A 17,383-nucleotide genomic window follows, 5' to 3' on the forward strand; every position below is an offset into this window, starting at 1 on the left:
GGGACCACAGCAGTGATCACAACGGCAGCGCTAATGAGGGCGATGGCGCAAGTGTGGACGAGTAGTCCAGTGACTACCGTATTTACACGATTGTAAGTCGACTAGAATGTAAGTCGACCCCCCCAAAATCGCATGTCCGAAAAAAAAAAAGAAAAGTTGACGCGAATGTAAGTCGACCTCCCCAATCCCATGTCCGAAAAAAAAAAAAAAAACACCGGTGGAGCGCTTCAAAAACGAAAATTTATTGCATAGATGGGCTATTCATCCTCACTTGAGTCGTCTTCAGTGGTACTGCTGTCGTCGTCGTCGCCGCTGCGATCCCACAGCACATCGTCCTCCATGGAAAGCCCGCACTTCCTAAATGACCGCACCACGACATCGCATGGAACGGCCGCCCAAGCGGAAATCACCCACCCGCACACAGCTGCCAGGAAGGCTCTCCTCAGGCGCACCGTTGGCGTAAGTTCCCGCCCTTCTGCTGCCAGCCACTCGTTGTACTCACGCCGGAGCAAGTCCTTGAATGGCTTGTTAATGCCAACGTCAAGCGGCTGCAGCTGCCCCATCAGACCGCCGGGAATCACCAGTATCTGTATCTTCTTTTTGGAGCTCTGCCTTCACCTTCGCGGTAAGGTGGCCGCGAAATGAGTCCAGCACAAGGAGGTTCGGACTGCGATTTTTGAGGGATGCCCCTGGCCTCAAAAGCCACACCCGACGGTACCAATCAATAACTGCAGAAGAACCGACAACTGAGCTAGTTGGTGCATCTTTAAGCCGTGGTAAAAACAGCGCAGCGACGACAGACAGACACTGTCGTCGCTGCGCTGTTTTTACCACGGCAATCAATAACTAAGTCGTCCGTCATAAAGCCTTTTTCGTTTACTCGCACAATCACACCTTTCGGGAACATTTCCTTTGGCATAGTTTTTCTTTTGAAGACGATGTACGGTCGGAGCTTTGTGCTATCTGCCAAGCATGATAGCATAACAGGGAACCGAAGTTTCTCGTTTCCTGTCGCGAGAAGCTTAACCTTGCGAGCTCCCCTCACGCTCACTGTTGTGTTGCTCGTCATGTCGAAGTAGACGGGAGTCTGGTCCGCATTGCCTATTTGGCCGAGCAGGTATCGCCGCGAGTCGCGGAGCTTGAGGTAGTGCCTATGGAAGGCGAGAACTTTCTCCTCGTAAGCAGCAGGCAGCTTCTGGCATACACTAGTACGCCGACGAAGAGAGAAGCCAGCCCTCTTCATAAATTTCAAAGCCCAAGCCCTGCTGGCTTTGAAGTCTGTTCGGAGTATTCCAGCTTCCGCAGCAAAGACCTAGGCTTGTTGCGTGATCATTTCGCATGTCACTAGAAGGGACCGATCATGTATTTCGGTGACATACGCTGCAAGCTTAACCTCCAGCTCCAGAAAGCGTCCCGACTTCGGCCCGCGGAAACCTCTTCGCTTGGAGTCGCAATCGAAAATTTTGTCTCGCTGCTTCCGCCACTCCTGCACCAACCGTTCATAGACGTCGTACTTGCGGCCCGCCGCGCAGTTGTTGGTTTCTTCGGCGTAAATGATGGCCTCCCACTAGAACGCTGGATTGAATGAGCGCCGAATGCTTTTCGAACCTGGGGAGCTCATGGCGAAGCACGCGGCCGGCAGTCGAGTCAAAAGCAGCAACTCCAAGCACCACCAAACAAAAAGTGATCGGCGTCGGGGTGTCGGCTCTTCCAGCAAACATCGGCATTCCCCAGAAGCATGGCTTTTATGTATTGCGCAACCAATTGAAATAGCGGCTCTTCCATCAGCTAGCGACACTCCCGGGCACTGGCGCAGACTCCGCGATTGGAACAGCGGGACAGCGGCCCTTCCCGCGAGTGAAATGAAATGAAATTGGTTTTGGGGGAAAGGAAGTGGCGCAGTATTTGTCACAAATATCAGCGGAAACCCAGTTGTAAGGGAAGAGATTAAGGAGGGAATGAAAGAAGAAAGGAAGAACAAGGTGCTGTAGTGAAGGGCTCCCGAATAATTTCGACCACCTGGGGATCTTTAACGTGCTGTACTGACATCGCACAGCACACAGGCGGCTTTGCGTTTCGCTTCCATCAAAACGCTGCCGCCGCGGTCAGGTTCTAACCCGGGTATCCTGTTCAGTAGCACTGAACCATCGCGGTGGGTAACGCTGTGGGCCGTAAAAATAAAAAATGAAAAATCCTGGCCAAAATGCCCACAGAATACCCGAATGCTACGCTTGGAGCCGTAGAGCAAACAAAAACTTCTAGCATCGCAGTAGCGTCCCTGATAGATTGCTTTTCTTGCTTTTATTGGCAGTTCAAGGTTTCGTTTCGATTGTAAGTCGACCCTCCCACTTCGGAATTTTAAATTTCAAAAAAAAGGGTCGACTTACTATCGTGTAAATATGGTAATACATTTTCGTTTTGAAATGTGCCTACAGGCATACCCGCGCGCGGCAGCCGATAGCGGCTGGCGATAAACAGCAGCAGCTGGATAACGCTATCGCGTTGAACTATTCAAGGCCAAGCTTAAACAACCTTGAAGTTTTTTGTGTTTTTTTCCGTTTTCTGGAAATGTGATTCGAGGGGTGGGGGGGGGGGGGGGGGGGGGTGATCGGCACATTCGAGTCGTGTAAATACTTACAATCATGTAAATACTAAGCACGGTAATTTATGATATTGCAAATGCCCTTAATGTAAGGAGTCAGTTAGATGCCATCTTTTTAGACTTTTCTAAGGCATTCGACTTAGTTCCTCATCAAGACTTGCTTACAAAACTCCAGGCTATAGGTATTGAAAATAACGCGATTTAATGGATTGAGTGCTTTCTGAAAAACCGTAAACAATGTGCAAAACTGAAAATTTCCTTATCTGGTAACTTGGATGTTTATTCAGGAGTACCACAGGGTTCAGTGCTTGCACCCTTATTATTCTTAATATATATCAATGATACCCATTTATGCATTGAGTCTGGGGACAAATCCGACTCTTTGCGGATGACTGCGTAGTGTACAAAGTAACAGATTCTGTGGATCAGATTACGCTAAGCGATTCTTTATCACCCATTTAGATTTGGTGCATTAACTGGGGAATGAAACTTAATGCCGTCAAAACAAATAGCATAGTTTTTACAAACAAAAAATGCCACTAGGTTTATCATACATTATAAATCGTGTCCCAGTTGTAAAAACCACAAAAAAACGCCCCTAGGTTTTCCATACACTATAAATAATGTCCCAGTTGTAAAAACCAATTCTGTTAAATAATTCGGGGTGACGCTACCAAGCAATCTGAGCTGAGAACAACATGTAAGTAGCATATGCAAGAATACCCAGGGAAAGTTGTATTTCCTCAGAAGAAGATTACGCAATGCTCCTCCTGCTGTAAAACTTAGTGCATATAAAAACACTCGTGAAACCGTCCTTAGAGTACGCAGATATTATCTATAGTCCTCACCAGAGATATTTAATAGGCAGATTAGAATGAGTTCAGAACCTAGCAGTACGCTTTGGATACTCGAACTATTCCAGGCATTCTAACATCTCTAACCTACTAAAGAAAGCAGATCTACACAGCCTAGCTCAGCGTAGAGTAGTATCAAGACTTAAGTTCTTGTACCAACTTTATCACGCACACTTCAACATAACAAAAGAAACATACCTTCATGAACCATTCCGGCACTCCTCAAGGACTAACAATATGAAAGCACTTCGCCAACCCATAAGCCATATTAATGTTCACAAATATTCCTTGTTCCCTTCAGCTATGCATTACTGGAATAATAAACTACACTCTACTGTTGTGAACTGCGACACAGTCAAACCTTTCTTAGAACATGTTAATCACCTAAAAATCCAACATCAATCCCACCGTGATGCTTCTGTAATGATGAAATTGTTATTTTGTGCTTATTTGTGTATATACCTGTCTCTTTTGTTCAATCTGCCACTGTCATTTTTTTCCCACCTTGTATCCACTCCTGCATGGGCCCGAGAAGTGCTTGCAGTATTCGTAAATAAATAAATAAAAAAGATCGCTTCGCTCACTGGCGTGCCTCTCAGGACGGTCCAATTTACTCTCCACCAATATAGTGACATTGGTCAGTCAACTGACCGTGCAACAAGTGGAATATCTCGTACTGCAACCACAGAAAAGATGGTCAGAACATACGGCAATGAATCAAGCGAAATCCGAAGAAAAGTCTGGGGAAAATAGCCAAGGAGCTTGGCTACAAATCGGTACAAAATACCACGAAACACTGTCTATCAAGCACCAGAAGACTCCCGCATTGAATGAGCGCTTGAAGGCTACTCGGCTGTGAAAATGCCGTTGAGCTTCTGGAATTACTTGTCCAGGAACGCCATAGGCACATGCTCTTCACTGATGAGAAACTCTTTACAACTGAGCAGAGTTTCAAATGTGAGAACAGTTTTATAATTATATAAGGGTTTAATGTCCCAAAGTGACTCCGGCTATGAGGGACGCCGTAGTGAAGGGCTCCGGGAATTTCAACTACCTGGAGTTCAACGTGCACTGACATCGCACAGCACATGGGCCTCTCGAATTTAGGCTCTAGGATTTTGCCTTCACCGAAATTCGACCGCCGCAGCCGGGATCAAACCCACATCTTTCAGGTCAGCAGCCGAGCGCCATGACCACTGAGCCACCGTGGCGGACTCAACTATCAGAACGACCGAATCCTTGCTGCATCAGCTGAAGAAGCAAATGGCCATGGTCGACACGTCACTCATAACGGAACAGACATCCAGCGTCTGTCATGGTTTAAGCCAGAGTGAAGTTATGTCGAAAGACTCCCCTTGTTTTCGTGGATCAGGGCAACAAGATGAACAGCCAAAACGACCTAAGCGACATCCGAGGGAAAGTGGTGCGAGCCATGTTCACTTCAGCGACCAGAATTGGAAATTCCATCAGGATTCTGCACCCGCTCACAAGGTGAAAGTCATTCAGGAGTGGTGCCGCACACAGTTTCCAGACTTCATCTCTTCCCAAAAATGGCCGCGGTACTCGCCTGATTTGAACCCGCTTGACTAGTTGGTCTGGTCAGTGCTTGAGAGTAAGGCCGGGGAAAAATTAAATGATGACTACCTGCGTTCAGAGGTCGACGCATTCCCGAAGCACCTGAGGGCCTACATCAACACCAAAGGTTTTTTTGCTGTTGTCCTTAGCGTTTAAATAAAGTGTTTGCCACATTTCATGTCCATACCTCAATCAGTTTCGTTTTTATGATCAAAATACCACTCGCAAGGTCTATTTCCGCACTTTGTAGGAAAATGTACGGCTATGTTGTACAAAAATTAGCCGTCACATTTGACATATCAAACTTTGGGCCACATTCGGAGACTCAAGAAGCTGGCTTTCCTTCAACACATCTTCGGGGGAGTGACGATGTCGATTTTCCATGATGTAAGTGGCAGGTGCGTTCCCAGTCATTGTCACACAGTTGATACATATGGCGTGTCGTGCTACATCGGCAATTTTGCATGGTTTTCGTTACTCTTACACGCATGATGGTCCTGCGAAACAGCAGAACCCCTCCCCTTTTTCATGCAAGTGAAAATCATCAAGCCAGTTGAACAAGGTGAGAAGAAATTCGTTAAGACTCCAAGAAGCACGCCGAGCACCACTTGAAGAAGAAGGCTGATAATGTGAAGAGACCCAGCAGAAAAAGAAAGTCTTGCTGAATGCGTTTTCGGTTCCGGTGACCTACAGGTCCAATCGTGGATGGCCCTGTTTAGTTGAGTGGCTCAGAGTTTGAGACAACAACCTGGTGGGCCAACGTCCGCCTCATCGTAGACAATGGCTGCGCCCATTCCTGCAGTGCTAGTTTCAGCAACACAGAATCCTGCTTCCGACATCAGTTAATGAAGGAAAGTTCTAGGAAACATTTGATTGAACAGCGGAACCTGAAAACTGGAAGAGCCATAAAAATCGACCTCTTGGGCCGGTTTCATATGCTGCAAATTTCACTGCCCACCACTCGTTCGGACTGCAAGTGAATTCCAACCGGATGGAAATTGTTCACCAGCTGTCTGCGGCTAGACCCTATCGGGCTGCAGACCTAACCAATTCGCTGCATGTGAAGTGGGCTGTGGAATGATGTCAAAAATGAAACTGTACAGAACTAGTTCCGACATTCTGGTCCCTGCCTTCCTGGAGAAGACGGAGCAAATAATTTGTTGGGCGAGCTCAACAAAGCCGTCATGGGTCTTGACGATTTGTGGAACCAGTTGTCCAAATTTCCTGGTGCTATTCGTGATGGATAGCTGACTATGTCTCTGTGAACGACAGCGCTGAAACTACGGGAGAGCTTCTGGATGAAGACATCACAGCTGACTTGACGGATAATCAGCACACCCCTTATGTGAATCGGGCGAGGACTTGTGAGGAACTGTGCCCAAGTGCTTCGATAGATTGCTGTGGTCTCAGCTGTTCGGAGTCCATTGATAACATTGAAAAATGTGTTCTCTCACAATAAAGAGGAAGAAACAAAAAAATTGAAGGCTATTTCCACTTATGAATCTGCGTGCTGTAAGTGGCTATCACAGAAATGCATTTTTTTCCATCTCAATAAGTTTGTTATATTTACTGCTACTTTTACATCGAATTACACATCATATTGAACTGCTGGGCATTTTTTTGTGAGCTGGATGTATGTACGTTCGATTGTACAACTGAGCCAGTATTGCAAATAAAGTAACATGTCCATCTCTTGTTGTGACTTGGAAGAGGACAAAGATAAGAGACCTTGGTGATGTGCTCAGCCTCGAGCAGCTGGCGCAGGCGGCCTTCAGTGAAGAGCTGGGGCGTCGACTGGACATCGAAGAGGAAGACCTCCCCCGTGCCTGTGGCCAGCTGGACGAGGGTGAGGGGCCCCTGGGGGCCCAGGTTGACCCCCTCGGCATCCAGGGCCAGCAGCTGCTGCTGGGCCGCCAGCCGCAACACCACCGACTCGCACTCTTTCACCTGCACCAGCCACATCATGACTCATTTTATATCAACAATTAAAACTAGTGATGTCAGAGTTGGTTTCTTTTCGTCTATGGCATGTGCAGAGTCTAGGTTTCTCACTTCTTTAAGAAGTCAACTTGCCACTTGGTCAGCATGACTGATGGGTCACTTAAGCATGCACCTTCATTTTGACAACATGCAAAAGGTTTCAAACAGCTCTCCAAAGGATGACAGTTGTGTTATAAAGTTTGTTTATTTACTCTCCAGCGAGAGAGGACATCGAGAGCTCTCGACAAGTGCAAACAATAGTTTGCACCTAGACCAAGATGTCACAAGGTTGGTTAACAAGCTGCATAACCTGCGATGCCTTTCAATCAGGCATCGTCTCGTCTGGCCAACGTATGCCATGACAACGGCATTTTATGCACCACTCCAGAAGAGCAAGCCACGCGTGCACTACCCCGCATGGCTCCTTGGCTGTTTATCTTTGCACACAAACGCCAAGTTTATTTGGTGCAGCAAACACTACTGTGACATCATACCATTCAGTCTATGTGAGGCAACGTATGTAAGGTAAAAGCACTGGCCACTTCTCGTTCGTTCTTGTTCCTTTCTCGACTTTCGCCACTAAAAAAAGCATCTGCATGGGTAGCCTGCTGCTTTCAGGCATTCAGCTGGCAGGTTCATGCTGCTTGCACACAATTGCATGGCAAAAGTCCCTTCTCATCCTTTTTTGCAAAAGCACATCTCAGAAGGAAGCAAGTCTGCTGTACCTGGACATTTCCATCTCAGATGAGCCACACTTACGTCGGTGCTGCAAATGCCGAGGTGCCATTAGATTTAGCACAACTGAACCTTGTCAAGCATGGCACTGCAATGTCTCATTTTGTCCAGGCACTGAGAGAGTGAGAAAGAGGCATAGGGGGCCAGCCACACCTGGATTTTGTTAGCTACTTGCAACACTATTTCGGCTGAAGGTGAAACGAAAAATCTCACCAATTTAATTGAATTTCTACTTCTTATTGCGAGCATAAGCAAAGAAGCAGTGAAAGACAATAAAAACAATGCATCATGTAAAATTAAACAGTTTGTAACATTACCGCTTTCTTTGTCAACAACACCAAACTCTTTGAACATCCCGTGCTTTCAGACGTCCTATCTCCAATGCAACCAAACAGCACTTACTCGCCAAGACTAGCAGCTATCCAAACTCAGAAGCAATCTTAAAATTTGCAGCATTTTATCATATGGATTATGTGGTCCAGGCATCTCGAGACAAAAAGCTTCGCGTACCATTCGTTTGCTGCGAACGTGAGGCACAGTAAAGGGGCAACGACAAACTGGCAGAGAGGGAAGCACCTCCAAATCACTTGTATGCACTGCTTGTAGCAACCAGTATCATGCTAGGAAATGCTCGAGTGTAACAAAAGAAAGTTTGAAAAAAAATGTCTGATGTTAAGGTACAAGCATGATCTTATCCTACTTGTAGAAGTAAATTCGGTCTAGACATAAAGGCAGCAGTGAGTCCATGGTTGGCCACTCATTGAAGGGATCTGCGGAGCCATGTCTCGTGGCGAAGTTAAATGTGCTTCATCGTCTAGACATATTACAACAGAAGCAGGAGGAACAACAGGCAAAGCCTGCATCTGAAAAGCAAAGAGAAACAATTATGTCCAGTGAAAAATGAATGATGCTGCTTTCATCCAAGCATGATGACGTGCTCTCAAGAAAAGAGGACTTGGAAGCTCAGCTACTTGACAGAACCCCTCAAATTTCTCTGCCAGAAGCAGCTGTTGATAAATCAGAACTGTGTTCAAGGAAAAATAACCTGGAAATTCATGGCATAAAATCGAGCCCTGGCGAGCATCTCCGGGTAGTTGTTAGATCCCTTGCTAACAAGCTAGGACTGGATGCCCATCGGCAAGATGCAATCGAAGCAATTCAATGCATTAGAGGCAAATCAAAGACAGCTCCTGCAATTTTGGTATGGTTTACAAGGCGAGAGATCAAGGAGAAACGGATGAAAAAAGGGGTGCGTTCATTGATGCCAATGTATATCTAAACAAGAACCAAACACAGGCTCTAAAAAAGCTTCTCTGGCTGTCAAGCAAACTCGAATTATGAGTTTGTCTGGCTTCAATATGGGAGGATCCTCGTAAGGAAGTTGGAGGGTGCATCGGTAATCCACGTGAACACCGAAGAAGACTTGAACACCTTAACATGAAAAACAAAATGTGTACTGCACAAAGGCGCAAACTAAGCCGCAGCGAAAAAAGTTCGTTATAGCTCAGACCATTTACAACGCAACCACTTATAATGTGAGACTGCATTTTATGCGGCTTTGTGTGACAACCGTTTCGCTTCCCATAGAGTTCAATGTACTGGCGTACCACTTCATATGCGGCAGCGCATAACTGGAGACCGCGTATAGTGCGGTTTCTGGAAAACCTGGCGGCGTTCGTACCGACGTGGGCCAATGGGAACAGGCGGGCACCGCGAAGAGCGTGCTTCCAAGATTGTGCAAGAAGGGTGAAACAGGCAGGACGGAGAAGCATAGACAACGTGGTTCAAGGCAGCGCTGAAGGCAGGAGAACAGTTGCAAAGCAGGTGTTTTTCCTCTCTCTCCAATGCGCCTCCATTGGGCATGACAAAACTTGAATGCACATGATAGCACGGCCAGACTGGAGCATGCTGGAGCAGCGGCGAGCGTATGACCCTGCAAGTGCTGCTCGTACACGAACACAAGTGACAGCACCTTGTCACGGCTCAGCCCATAAGAGAGATATGTGTTGACGTGTTGTAGCGAAAAAAGCTGACAATATAGGCAAGTCAAGAAGTACTTGCAACTGGGCTTGTTGGTGTGTATTCGTGAAAGACATGAGAGCGCCAAAATGGCAACACGGTCGAGTAAAGGAACAGGACGAGCGCTGCAGTTTCAACAGGATTTATTCAAGGAAGAGCGTTTATATAGCCACTGCCCTTATCCATGCTCTTAATCGCAGTTGGCAAACAATCACCTCTCACAGATGTGCATCGAAACAGCATTTCACTGTGGCGAAAAACAACTGACGTGTCACTGATGCAATAATCACCTTGCTTCTTGAATAGAAGGCTTCCGCGAGCTCACGTTCTGTCTTATCTCGGCTTTTCAAGAGAACTTTGCATTCCAAAATAGCATGGTGTTGCCGATGCTACTGTGTCCGCCGTTTAAAAGAATAGCGACAAATTGTGACAACAGCTGCAGGAGGACTCTCCAGCGTTTGCAAGCATGCATATTCTTGTGAAGATGTTGATGCCGCTTTGTTCAAACGGTTTTGCGAGGTGTGAGCCCAGGGCGTTCCTCTAACAATGCGGAAAGCTGGGCTAGTTGGTATGTCATCATTAATTAAAAGACTAGCGCATAAAACTGGGACGCAGACAGGGAAGAAGACAGGACAAGCGCTAATGCCTTCTTCTCTGTCTGCATCCCAGTTTTAAGCGCTAGTCTTTTAATTAATGATTAACGTTCCTCTAAGTGGGCTGATATTGTAAGCCAAGGCCTCTTGGGGAATGATGGTGTCAATCCACTGAATGGTAGGATTCAACATTTCAAGCTTGACTGGCACGGGATAATATGTGTGAGGTAGCCCGCCACACCCGATGAAGTGAGCGACAGTGCAGCAAAAGTTTTGTGCAAAGACGCGCTCGAATATCACAACAAACTGCACCTCTACTGCACTCAGAGAAATCTTAGCAATCAAGCGCTCAAGTGCCTCACTGCTTTTGAAGATGAAGTCATTCGGAATGCAGTTAAATTGCAGTGCCAGACTACAATAACATCGTTCTTGCATTCACTACAACAAATGGACAAAAAGATCGACAAACCTTCTTTGTTGCCTGTGACTGCAGTGTTTAGCGTTTGATGCACTGTCAGGCGCACTATCATATCATATTGGTATAGCGGTCAGGTCTCGAAATAGCTGTGAAATGACTGTTTGAAGAGTGCAATACACAGTTTCTGACTGCGGAGATCACGTATTCGTCGATCGGGGACAGTGTAGCAAGGCACATGCCTTGAGGAAGCGTCTGGATGTGCGTACTGAAGCTGAGAACAGGTAGACATGCGCTGTTTGCCAATACTGTGACAACTGTGTGTGCAAGGGCAGCATTCTTTGTGATGGGCAAATCAAGGTCAAGAGTGATGACATACTGGCTGTTGGGAAGAGGTAGAACAAATTTAAACAAAACATAAGTAGCGGCTGCAGGTGGTAAGCGGGTGAACTCGGCTGTACAGAGACTGTGCACAACTGGGGCAGGTTGTTGTAAGAGGAACGGGAGGTCCAACTCAACAACACTTGTAGCACAGTCAATAAGGGCTGCATGCTTACTAAGGAAATCAAGGCCGAGTATGATTTCATGAGAGCAGTGGTTGAGAACGGTAAGGAGCACAGTGGTTTGGCGATCAGAAATCGTCACACGAGCAGCACACAGGCCGCGGACTGGGGACGGCTGTAGGAGCAGGCGTCAGTACTTTGCGGAGGCGGCGACGTAGGTCGGAACTCATCACAGAAATGTGGGCGCGCGTGTCAACTACAGCTGAAACGGCAACTCCAATGACTTGTATGGTCAGTAAATTCCGCGGGGCACGAAGAACTATACGAGGATTTTGGGGCCGGGTCATCACTGCAGCATCACCTCTAGATGCTGCAGAAGCTAGTTTCGCACCTGTGATCGTCCGTAGGGGCTAGGAGAGGAAGCGCGCGGTCGTTGCAGCGAACGGGACTGGTGGCGCTGTGGCGATGGTGAGCGGCTGAAGCGGGGTGGCAAGACGTCGGTGGTGGGGCTTGATGGGTCCAAGGATCGCGAGAAAGAGCTTGAGCGGGTAGCGTCGGGGCGATAAGGGGGAGTGGAGGAACAGGTCCACTGGGAGGAGTACCATCGACTACGGCAATGACGGGCGATGTGGCCTACATGGGAACAATTGAAACATATGGCCTGTCGTTAGGCGTATGCCACTCGGAGGGATTGTGTGGTCGAGGAGTGACATAAACAGGCCGGACAGGATAAAGAGGAGGGACTTCGGGTACTTAAGGGGGATGAATACCAGCGACTGAGTTGAAACCCAAGTTAGCAATTTCCTGTCGCACGACGGCTTGAATAAGAGGAAGGGTCAATGGCTGGTCGGCCACAGGAGTTGCTAAGGGAGCTGGACCAATTGCTTCAAGCTCGCGGCGCACAATATGGGTCACGTTCTCAGGTGAGGTCGGCTGGTTCCGAGAACAAAGATCTTGGCAGGAGGAAGACGCAGCCGTGTTGGGCAGGCATGCGATATGCTGGGCGATCCATTGGCTTTTGGTGTCCTCGAAGCGGCGGCATTCTTTTATGATGTTGGCGACCTTGTCGCAGTTTTTGTAGATGAGCAGATGAAGGCGTCGTCTGCGATGCCCTTGAGCACATGTCCGACTTTGTCAGCCTCGCTCATCTTTGTATCCACTGTGTAGCACAGAGACAACATATCTTGAATATAAAGCCGCCGCGATGGCTGAGTGGTTATGGTGCTCGGCTGCTGGCCCGAAAGACGTGGGTTCAATCCCGGCCGCGGCGGTCAAATTTCGACGGAGGCGAAATTCTAGAGGCCAGTGTACTGTGCGATTTCAGTGCACGTTAAAGAACCCCAGGTCGTCGAAATTTCCGGAGCCCTTCACTACGGCGTCTCTCATAGCCTGAGTCACTTTGGGACGTTAAACCCATATAAAACCAAACCAAACCAAACATCTTGAATATAAGAGACGTAGGACTCCATGGATGACTGGGCGCGACTGGCAAGATCTCTCTTAGCAGCAAGCTGCCGGCCGAGTGGTTTTCCGAAAAGGTCGATAAACTTCTTGCAGTCAGCCCAACTGGTCAGCATCTCTTCGTTGGTATCATACCACTTGAAAGCCGTGCCCTTAAGGTAAAAAACTATGTTCGCAAGCATGAAAGTTTGGTGGTCCCAGCGGTTGATAGCGCTGCACCTGCAAATACCTGCGAAGCCAAGTCTCGACGCCGGCGCCATCGTCCCCACAGAAGGGTCCAGGATCACGAGGGTGAGTGAGGACGACAGAGGACACCGATGCTGCCAAACCTTGTGGGGGGGGTGCTTCCGTCATTGTCGGCCGTAGTAGGTATCGTCCGCTACGTAGTTCCATCTTGCCGCGCCTCCTTTAAGTGTGTTACGGGGAAATACTATTTACATTTATTTACAAGCGTTGGGGGTTGGAATAAAGAGTTCCTATCAGGGAGCCCCAACACGAACAGGGAGCTGCATTAACCTCCTCTTCTTCGTTCGTCCTTTCACGCGAGAAGCCACTTCGTCTTCCACTGCCACTTCGTTGTAACAATATTATCTTCAAAACTGGCCTTTTGACGCCGAGCGATTTGAAAGCACCACTGGAAAAGCGCATATTTCATGTTTACACATGAATGCCCAGTCTGCAATAAACAAGGAAGACGTCATCACATCTTTGAATGAGAACTTAGCCCTTCACCTCGACGTAACAATGATTACTGAAATGTGGTACCAAGACGAAAGTGAAGTGCTAAATGTACAGTCTTTGTGAAAAGTCTGCTTCTGAGTTATGCAGCGCAGCTCCTCTTGCATAATCAGAGAACCTAATCTCAACTCCTCAACCCTCCCAGATTTTGGGACTGTCAAACGTGCTGATGAAGAGCAAGCCTGCTACAGTGCATAGAAGCAAACCCCTCGGGCTGTAGATTTTTGACAAAGACTGTACCTGGCTACACATGCAACCGTTGCAAAAAGACAGGTGGTGGTGCCGTCATCATCATCATCGTCGTTGTCAGCCTGACTATGCCCACTGCAGACCAAAGGCCCCTCCCATGTCTCTCAAATCAAATCATATTTTATTCTCCAGCAAGTATCTGGATGGTCACCTGGGCTAAAAGCTGTACGAACAGCCTGACGAAGGCCCAGGAAACCATTACATGGCAGCAGACAGAACAAAATAACAATTAATGATCAATACAGAAGTGGTCATCAATAAATAAATAGAAAAGAAATTATACAGCGTATGCATGAGAGCAACACAACAGAAATAAGCTAACAGAATGTTTATCAATAATGAATGAATGCAAAAAAAAGGGTACAGTAATAACAGAAATTTTCTCATACGGCATATGAATAAATACAGATTACATTTTCACAAAGTATATTCGCAGTTGTTTTGGACTAAATCCAGCAGTATCTTTATATTTTTTAAGAAAAAATGGCAGATTATGAGCCAAGGATTGCAGCTTGTAATCAGTTCGAATTTGTGGTAAGGATCAAGTGTCAGTACGAGTGTTAACTGTTGGTGTACGATATTCAAGAGAAGCAAGTTGTGTCAAGAAATTACTCATACCTGTGAAAGAAAAGTATGTTATTTGTAACAAACGAAATTCATATATATTATCTACACGGATCACATTGAATGATGCTATTGTAGGATTAACACTCGATGTTGGTTCGGTGTTTGCGATAAGACGAACAATTTTCCTCTGCAAAACGAGAAGTTTGTTAATATTTCTTTTAGTTGTTGCCCATACCAGTGTACAGTAGTTAATATGAGAAAGAAATAGAGCGTAATATATTTGTAGTTTAGCGCTTGCGGGAAGAAATGTGTGGCAGCGTGAGATTACGCCAGTAACAGCAGACAGTTTTCTAGAGATATAAACAATATGAGCGTCCCATTTAAGGTGGGCAGAAAAATACACACCGAGAACCTTATGCTCGCTGACTATTTCTATATGCTGGTCTTGAAAAACGAATGAATTCACCGGAGGAACTGTTTTATTCTGAGCCCGAAAAATAGCAGCTTTGGATTTAGTTGGGTTTACTTTGATTTTATTTACTCTAGTCCATGCCGATAGTTTAGTAAGGATATCATTGCATTTTAACTCTAGTGCGCTAGTATTACTCCCAAAAAATAAGTGCTATCATCAGCATAGATTACGAATTTTACTGTGGTGTCGATATTTACGATATCATTGATAAAAGAATTAAATAAAAGGGGCCCCAATATACTTCCTTGTGGCACACCGCATGCTACTGGTAAGAATGATAACCTTTGGTTGTTAATACACACGCACTGGTACCTATTTTCTAAGTAGGATTTAACTAAAACCAAAGCTGTACCACGAATTCCATATGATGAAAGCTTACTAATGAGAATACTGTGATCAATGGAGTCAAACGCTTTACTAAAATCGAGGAAAATTCCGGCTGTCAATAAATTATTATTATTTTCCAAAATTATTTCCTTCAGGGCTAACAAGGCGGCTTCAGTCGACCGCCCCTTTCTAAAACCATACTGTGAGTTTGTCAAAATGCTGTGCTCAGCATAAAAATTTGTAATGCGAGAAAGAATAATTTTTTCCAATCCCTTCAAAAATACTGAGAGGACAGAAATGGGACGGTAATTGGACGCAAGGTTGTGATCACTGCCTTTGTACAACGCAGATACCCTCGCACATTTCATGGAAGTTGGAAATATGCCCGTCTCAAGAACAAGATTAAAAATATGACCAAGGGCAGACGTCAGCAATTCTAATACATACTTAACAGGTTTAACTTGAATATCATTAGTGTCCAATGACCTACTGTTCTTTAGGCTCATGAATGTGCTGTATATTTCATTTTCATCTGTAGGAGCAAAAAATATGCTTTCAGCAAAGCTATAATCTAGGGTAACTGTATCTGAGGGAGTACTGTTCGGTGTTGCAGCATTTACAAAATAATGGTTGAAGCATTCAGCTATGTCGCAATCTCCAAGTTCACGGTCATTAATTGTTATCTTTCTCGGAATTGAATGGGAGTCATCCCGTCCAAGGACACAGTTTATAATTTTCCATGCAGCACCAGGTCGTTGCCTATTTATATCTGCAAACAGTTTTTGGTAATATGCAGCCTTTGCCCGTTTAATCCCCGCGTTTACTTGATTCCTTGTTTTCTTAAATTCCTTTAGGGTGGCTTTGGAACGTGAACGTAGAAAATCATGATAAAGGCGATTTTTGTTCTAATCAATTTGCGGTGCTCCCGGTTTATCCATGGTTTTCTCGTTTTCGTTGATGACTAAAGTGCTATCAATGGGAAGTGCTTTGCATACATGTCCACAAAGATTTTGATAAATTCACCGTATGCATCATTCGGATTTGTTTTGTTCAGGACCGTTGACAAATCACATGTCGATAAACCTTGTTTGAACATTTCTAAAGTGTCTTGCATGATAGATTGAATTATAATGGGTTCTTTGAGCTCCCTTGTTTGAGTGCAGTTTCTTTGATAGGCCATAAATACAGGGCAATGGTCACTTATGTCAGAAGTTATGAACTTCTATGAAGTGCCAGAGGTATGAAGTGCCAGAAGTATGAACTTTAGTATTAATATTTGTCAAAATAAAGTCGAGTGCGGATTGAATAGTGACTAACTCGTGTAGATGTTGTGATTAGGTTCAGAAAACCAGAGGAATGTAACGCAGGCTTAAATTGTCGAGTAGTGTTGGTATCATGAAGTATATTTATGTTAAAATCGCCACCGCAGACAAGGCGGAAGTTGTTGCTGCATACATAGTCTAGCAATGACTCAAAAAGCTCTATGAAAGATTTTATGTTACCTCCTGGTGGACGATATACAACAGAGATGGTTTCATTTTTGCATTGCACGGTGATTATTTCGAAGTCGGGGGTTACTTTGCTAAAGTCAGGCAAGATTTCACAGTTCTTGTGCACTTTAACATGAACTGCAACACCACCATCTCGTCTGCCAGTACGATTTAAAAAGAAATTCTAATAACCTGGTAATCTCAACATATTACATCCATCGTGATACCACGTCTCTGACATCATCACGATACTAAATTTAAACCCAAAATCATCCAGAAATGAGGTAAGAACAACTTCTTTTCCACTCACAGACCGTGCATTTGTGTGCAGAACAGATTCGCAAGATTTTGCAGGAGGTTCAACATCTTTAGGAAAAATGAATTCTTGGTACTTCATAGAGGAATCCATGATGTGCTAATCTGCGTTGTTATCAGAAAGAACATGTCCTATTCCGAATGACCAAATACGCCTTCAAGATCACTTTCATGTGCTATCAACATGGCCGAGCTGCCATCCGATTGCTTTGCGTAGATTTTGCTGCTATATGCCCAAAGTGATTTCCACTTGTGTTCGTGTTTCTTTTTTACAGTCATCACAAGTAGTTTCTTGAGCGCGGGACAGAGGTGCTCGTTTACAAAAACAGGTGCTGTATCGCCAAGGCCGAGGTGGTCATTTGTCAGCCGCACTTTCTTGGCTTTTTTCAAGACAGCAACTCGTTTTGTGCGTGTCTTGAACTGCACGACAATGCTTTTGGTCTTATCAGCCTTTCGTGTCGGCCCCCGGTGACAGGCTTCAATGTCAC

The 17,383-nt window shown here is 45.7% G+C and overlaps 1 protein-coding gene across 3 annotated transcripts in view; it reads right to left on the bottom strand.

Annotated features, from left to right (window-relative positions):
- Positions 1–17,383, bottom strand: part of egl (Egl_like_exo domain-containing protein) — a 216,822-nt gene that overhangs the window by 80,838 nt on the left and 118,601 nt on the right. For all 3 annotated transcript variants that reach the window (XM_077639464.1, XM_077639463.1, XM_077639462.1), the window contains one exon: positions 6,760–6,978. In XM_077639464.1, the coding sequence (XP_077495590.1) occupies positions 6,760–6,978 (219 nt within the window). The remainder of the gene's footprint in view (positions 1–6,759; positions 6,979–17,383) is intronic.

The sequence above is a fragment of the Amblyomma americanum genome, chromosome 10, assembly GCF_052857255.1.
Source record: "Amblyomma americanum isolate KBUSLIRL-KWMA chromosome 10, ASM5285725v1, whole genome shotgun sequence".
Lineage (NCBI taxonomy): Eukaryota > Metazoa > Arthropoda > Arachnida > Ixodida > Ixodidae > Amblyomma > Amblyomma americanum.